This window comes from Babylonia areolata, chromosome 30, assembly GCF_041734735.1.
Source record: "Babylonia areolata isolate BAREFJ2019XMU chromosome 30, ASM4173473v1, whole genome shotgun sequence".
Taxonomy (NCBI): Eukaryota; Metazoa; Mollusca; class Gastropoda; order Neogastropoda; family Buccinidae; genus Babylonia; species Babylonia areolata.
The window spans coordinates 23779460-23786355 of record NC_134905.1 but is presented as its reverse complement, the minus strand read 5'-3'; the positions used below and the strand labels follow the sequence as shown (position 1 = coordinate 23786355).

At 44.4% G+C, this 6896-nt stretch overlaps 1 protein-coding gene across 1 annotated transcript in view; it reads left to right on the top strand.

The window, feature by feature from the left end:
- LOC143275493 (solute carrier family 22 member 16-like) overlaps positions 1-5808 on the top strand; it is a 27323-nt gene extending 21515 nt beyond the window's left edge. Inside the window, exons 8-10 of the mRNA XM_076579643.1 lie at positions 642-762; positions 3351-3423; positions 5662-5808. Coding sequence (XP_076435758.1) covers positions 642-762; positions 3351-3423; positions 5662-5808 — 341 coding nt within the window. The remainder of the gene's footprint in view (positions 1-641; positions 763-3350; positions 3424-5661) is intronic.
- The last annotated feature ends 1088 nt before the right edge of the window (positions 5809-6896 follow it).

The following is a 6896-nucleotide window of genomic DNA, read 5'->3' as shown; positions in this document are numbered from 1 at the left end:
TTGTTGTTGTTGGTTTTTTTTTTTCCGGGGGGGTGGGGGGTGGGGGGGGGGGGTTATCACAACTGACAACAGACAACTTGTCTGCCTGTCTGTGTGTGCGTGCGTGCGCGCATGTCATTCTTAGTAATCTATACCTTTTTTTTTGTTGGATGTTTTCATTTGTTAATATTGTTGTGCAATACCCTATTGTCTTAACATGAGTATGTGTGTGTGTGGGGGGGGGGGGGGGGGGAGGGGGGGGGGGTTAGTATATCGTCAGCTATTGGGAATTCTTATTTGACTAGTTTTAATCTCTTCTTATGCTGCGCATGGTTTTATGCCAGTGTTTACAACGAGCCTGTGATTGCACAACTTAATTTCCATGTGGATTATTAAATTGTTTTTGATTTGATTTGATTTGATTTGATTTGATTTCTCTGTGTGATATTCGAACTGCTCTCCCCAGGGAGAGCGCGTCGCTATACTACAGCACCACCCTTTTTTTTTCTTTTCTTTTTTTCCCCCCCTGCGTGCAGTTTTATTTGTTTTTCTTATCGTTTTTCTTATCCAAAACCCAAAACAAAAGCATTACATTTGTTTGACACTGACTTTGACCTGACCTTCACCTTCACACTCTGGCATGTTGATGACGATGCTGGCAGCTTCCGAAGAGAACAAGGGGACCATTATCAGCGCCGTGGCCATCTGCAGCAAACTGTTCATCGCTGTCGCCTGGACCTGCATGCAGACCTTCACTGCCGAGCTCTACCCCACTGTCATCAGGTCAGTGTTCGGAGTGTGGCTGCCTACAGGGCTGCGGGGTTAAAAAAAAACAAAACAACAACAACAAAAAAAAAAAAAAAAAAAAAAAAAAAAAAAAACGGTCCTACACGTAAAAGCCCACTCGTGTACATGTATGTGGTGTCTGTCTGTCTGTGTCTGTCTGTCTATGTTGTCAATGATGTTGTCTGTGTTTCTGTCTGTCTGTCTGTGTCTGTCTGTCTATGTTGTCAATGATGTTGTCTGTGTTTCTGTCTGTCTGTCTGTGTCTGTCTGTCTATGTTGTCAATGATGTTGTCTGTGTTTCTGTCTGTCTGTCTGTGTCTGTCTGTCTATGTTGTCAATGATGTTGTCTGTGTTTCTGTCTGTCTGTCTGTGGTGTCCGTCTGTCTATATTGTCTGTCTGTTTTGTCTTACCTTGTCTGTTTTGCCTGTCTGTGTGTGTTGTCTGTCTGTGTTGTCTGTCTGTCTGTGTTGTCTGTCTGTCTGTCTGTCTGTCTATGTTGTCTGTCTGTGTTGTCTGTCTGTCTATGTTGTCTGTCTGTTTGTGTTGTCTGTCTGTCTGCCTGTCTGTGTTGTCTGCCTGTCTATGTTGTCTGTCTGTGTTGTCTGCCTGTCTATGTTGTCTGTCTGTGCTGTCTGCCTGTCTGTGTTGTCTGTCTGTGTTGTCTGTCTGTGTTGTCTGTCTGTCTGTGTTGTCTGCCTGTCTGTGTTGTCTGTCTGTCTGTGTTGTCTGTCTGTGTTGTCTGTCTGTCTGTGTTGTCTGTCTGTGTTGTCTGTCTGTGTTGTCTGTCTGTCTGTGTTGTCTGCCTGTCTGTGTTGTCTGTCTGTCTGTGTTGTCTGTCTGTGTTGTCTGTCTGTCTGTGTTGTCTGTCTGTGTTGTCTGCCTGTCTGTGTTGTCTGTCTGTCTGTGTTGTCTGTCTGTGTTGTCTGTCTGTCTGTGTTGTCTGTCTGTCTGTGTTGTCTGTCTGTCTGTGTTGTCTGTCTGTCTGTCTGTGTTGTCTGTCTGCCTGTCTGTGTTGTCTGTCTGTGTTGTCTGTCTGTCTGTGTTGTCTGTCTGTGTTGTCTGTCTGTCTGTGTTGTCTGTCTGTGTTGTCTGCCTGTCTGTGTTGTCTGTCTGTCTGTGTTGTCTGTCTGTCTATGTTGTCTGTCTGTGTTGTCTGTCTGTCTGTGTTGTCTGTCTGTGCTGTCTGTCTGTGCTGTCTGCCTGTCTGTGCTGTCTGCCTGTCTGTGTTGTCTGTCTGTCTGTCTGTGCTGCCTGTCTGTGTTGTCTGTCTGTCTGTCTGTGCTGTCTGTCTGTCTGTCTGTCTGCCTGTCTGTGTTGTCTGTCTGTCTGTCTGTCTGCCTGTCTGTGTTGTCTGTCTGTCTGTCTGTCTGTGTTGTCTGTCTGTCTGTGCTGTCTGTCTGTGCTGTCTGTTAGTCTGTCTCTGTGTGTTGTCTGCCTGTCTGTGTCGTCTGTCTGTCTGCCTGTCTGTGTTGTCTGTCAGTCTGCCTGTCTGTGCTGTCTGTCTGTCTGTCTGTCTGTGTTGTCTGTCAGTCTGTCTGTCTGTGTTGTCAGTTTGCGTTGTCTGCCTGTCTGTGTTGTCTGTCTGTGCTGTCTTGCCTGTCTGTGTTGTCTGTCTGTCTGTGTTGTCTGTTTGTGCTGTCTGCCTGTCTGTGTTGTCTGTCTGTCTGTCTGTCTGTGCTGTCTGTCAGTCTGTCTGTCTGTGTTGTCTGTCTGTGTTGTCTGCCTGTCTGTGTTGTCTGTCTGTGCTGTGTTGTCTGCCTGTCTGTGGTGTCTGTGCTGTCTGTCTGTGTTGTCTGTCTTGTCTTGTCTTGTCTGTGTTGTCTGTCTTGTCTTGTCTTGTCTGTGTTGTCTGTCAGTCTGTCTGTCTGTGTTGTCTGTCAGTCTGTCTGTCTGTGTTGTCTGTCTGTGTTGTCTGCCTGTCTGTGTTGTCTGTCTGTGCTGTGTTGTCTGCCTGTCTGTGCTGTCTGTCTATCTGTCTGTGTTGTCTGTCTTGTCTTGTCTTGTCTGTGTTGTCTGTCTGTGCTGTCTGTCTGTGCTGTCTGTCAGTCTGTCTGTCTGTGTTGTCTGTCTGTGTTGTCTGCCTGTCTGTGTTGTCTGTCTGTGCTGTGTTGTCTGCCTGTCTGTGTTGTCTGTCTGTCTGTCTGTGTTGTCTGTCTGTGCTGTCTGTCTGTGTTGTCTGTCTTGTCTTGTCTTGTCTGTGTTGTCTGTCTTGTCTTGTCTTGTCTGTGTTGCCTATCTGTGTTGTCTGTCTGTGTTGTCTGTCTGTGTTGTCTGTCTTGTCTTGTCTTGTCTGTGTTGCCTATCTGTGTTGTCTGTCTGTCTGTCTCTGGTGTCCGTCTGTCTATATTGTCTGTGTTGTCTGTCTGTATTGTCTGTGTTGTCTGTCTGTATTGTCTGTGTTGATTGATTGATTGGTTGGATGGATGGGTGCTTGTTTGATTGGTTGTTCAGTTGGACGGCCGGCTGTTTGGTTGATTGGCTGGTTGACCGACTGGTTGACTACATGGCTGACTTGGATGATTGATTGGTTAATAATTATTGGTTGATTGATTGATTGATTGATTCTTCTGCTTTCTGTGACCAGGAGTCTGGGACTTGGAGCGGCCAACACGGCAGCCCGTTTGGGAGGAATTCTGGCCCCCTTCGTGTTGGAAATGGTTAGTACCTGAACAACGTGGTCTTTCTTTCTTTCTTTCTTTTGCGTTCGACAGCTACACAGTCAGGGTCGAAGTCCAAGGGATGCCACAAACTCGGACGTCCGGTGAAGATCGACTACCGTCCCCTAGAGCTTGGTGTTGAGGTCAGCACCCCCAGGCCAGGACTGCTGCCGCATCTTCTCATACAGGGGGCAGTCTTGGAGAATTATGGGATGGGATCTGGTCAGCCTGGCCGCAATCGCATAGGGATGTGGCTGCCACTCCAATCCTCTTCAGGTGTGCTCGGAGGCCGCAGTGTCCTGTGCGAAGGCGGTAGATGGTAGTCTGGTGTCTCCTCTCCAGTGTCCTGATGGGATCCTGGTGTGCCTGGTAGCCTCCGTTCAGGGTGACCCAGCCTCTTCGGAATCTGCTGCGGAGGACAGTTTTTGCTTCCTCATACGTGGCAGGAACGGTCGGCTATGTGAGCTGAACAATGTGGTGATACTGTGTCCATGAACATGTGGATGTCATAGAACTAGACTGTATTCAATTACATTCTATATTTGTATTACTCTTTTTGTCACAACAGATTTTTCTGTGTGAAATTTGGGATGCTCTTCACAGGGAGAGCGCGTCGTTACACTGAGAGCACCACTGCCTGCAATTTTATTTGCTTTCCCATCGAAGTGGATTTTTCTACAGAATTTTGCCAGGGACAACCTTTTTGTTGCCGTGGGTTCTTTTACATGCGCTAAATGCATGCTGCACAAGGGACCTCGTTTTATTGTCATCCGAATGACTAGTGTCCAGACCACCAGTCAAGGTCTAGTGGAGGAGGAGAAAATATTGGTGACTGAGCCGTGATTCGAATCAGCACGCTCAGATTCTCTCGCTTCGTAGATGGACGCATTACCTCTAGCCCAACATGTGGACGTCATAGAGCTATACTGTGTCCAAACACATATGGATGTCATAGAGTTATACTGTGTCCATATACATGTAGATCTCATAGCTATACTGTGTCCATTTACATGTGAGTGTCATAGTTATACTGTGTCCATATAATGTGGATGTCATAGTTATACTGTGTCCATATACATATGGATATCATACTATACTGTGTCCATATACATGTGGATGTCATAGAGATATACTGTGTCCATATGCATGTGGATGTCATAGTTATACTGTCCATATACATGTGGATGTCATAGTTGTACTGTGTCCATACACATGTGGATGTCATAGAGTTATACTGTGTCCATATACATGTGGATGTCATAGTTATACTGTGTCCATATACATATGGATATCATAGCTATACTGTGTCCATATGCATGTGGATGTCATAGAGTTATACTGTGTCCATATACATGTGGAGCTCATAGCTATACTGTGTCCATTTACATGTGAGTGTCATAGTTATACTGTGTCCATATATATGTGGATGTTCCAGGTATACTGTGTCCATAGACATGTGGATGTCATAGAGTTGTACTGTGTCCATATACATGTGGATGTCATAGAGATATACTGTGTCCATATACATGTGGATGTCATAGTTATACTGTTTCCATATACATATGGATATCATAGCTATACTGTGTCCATATACATGTGGATGTCACAAGTCTAGCTCGTGGGCCAGAATTTGATTATAGTGGAGAGAGTCTTTCCCAAGTTCCATCCCCACTCTCTCGGCCAAGAGGGTTTTAGGACAGTCGGCGTTGGGATGGTTCCTAAAGGCCCCTCACCCTCCCAGGCCTCCAAGTCTGCAGCACTCAGACCCAGTGCAATCTTGCCTCCTAGTTTTGAGAGTCATAGTCCTTCACAAAAAAGACTAAGCTGTAAATGATTTCCCATTGCAAATGGAGAAACACCATTGATAATATAGATCTCACTTCGCTGTTGGCTCAACTGTAAAACTTATGTCAGTCTGTGATATTAGCTGAGAGTTTGGCCTGGGTGAGTGGAATACTAAATGTAATACTCATATATGAATTTTGCCTTCTGTCTTTAATAATGATATAATGATAAATGCAGGCTTACATATCGCAGTACCCCCATCTGAGATGAGGCTCACCGCGCTTTACAATAAAATATACAATTTTAAGACTAACTGACGTAAATAAAAATATGTACAAAGTCAACACAGTGTGACACATGACATTGGCAAAAAATATATGCTCAGCTTTTCTCCTTTTTTTTTTTTTTTTTCTTTCTTTCTTTTTTTTATATATTTATCATTACTTTTGGCAGGACACAGCTGATGACGCAGTAAAGTGCTACGTCATCGTGGGAAGCATCATGGCCGTCAGTGCGGTTCTGGTGCTGTTGCTTGGGGAGACCAAGGGGAAAGCACTCGCCGACACTCTTCATCAGAATCAGAAAGAACTCGACCTTTGAACTCTGATGGGGACCAAAGGGAAAGCACTCGTGGAGGCTGATACTCTTCGTCAGCAGCATCAGAACGAACTCGACCTTTCAGTGAACTCAATCTGCATATCTCGGACCTCAGTTTTTGTTGTTCTGTTTACTGCTTAACCCTTTCACCGCCAGTCAATTTAGAGTACAAAATTCCCCTCGTGGTATGAACACAGAAAAGACAGTCGCAAAGAATAGCTGGGGATTCCCCTTGCGATAATATAGAAAATATGGCCTATCCTACCACCGAACATTAAGAGCAGTAGGTTGATGGATAACAGACCAATGAATGGTCACCTTTCAGTGACATGGGCCCTCTACCACGCCTGACGTGTGCACAAATGCCAGCTTAGCGGTGAAAGGGTTAAATCATTGATGATGATGGTGTGTGTTCTGTCTTTTCTTCTCTTTGTCTTTGATGACGGATAGTACCGATAATGAGGAGTTATGCCATTACAACAAGATGTTGTTTTGTTTTTGTTGTTGTTTTTTTTTCATGTGCCTAAATAGTTGCAGAACTGACTTTGATGACGGATAGTAACTGATGATGAGGAACTATGCCAGTATTGAAAAAAAAAAAAAAAAAAAAAAATCTTGGTTTTTTTTTTTTCCTGTGCCTATGTAGTTTCAGAACTGACCATCTCGTCAAGGTTACTGGGTTCATTGAATTTTGACGCTGCAAGGACAAACCCTTGTTTCGTTAGTTACTACCCCTGAAAAAGGAGTATGGCTGCCTACATGGTGTGTAAAAAAAAAAATTAAAAAAAAGACATGCACGTAAAAGCCCACTCATGTACACATGAGTGAACATGAGAGTTGCAGGCCATGAACGAAGAAGAAGAAGTAATTAAATACTTAAATGCCTTGGTTTTAGTGATATTTGGATAAACTAGCAGAGCGCCCAAATAACATGGTTTCTTTTCAAACAACAAATAAAACAAAGACTGCCTGATCAGTATATCCAGAGTTCGCATGCTGATGAACTTCATCAGAACGAACTATATACCTAAACTGCAGAATGGTTAAAGAAAGGTTTGAATTTGAAGAATACTTAACAATCCTCCCAAACC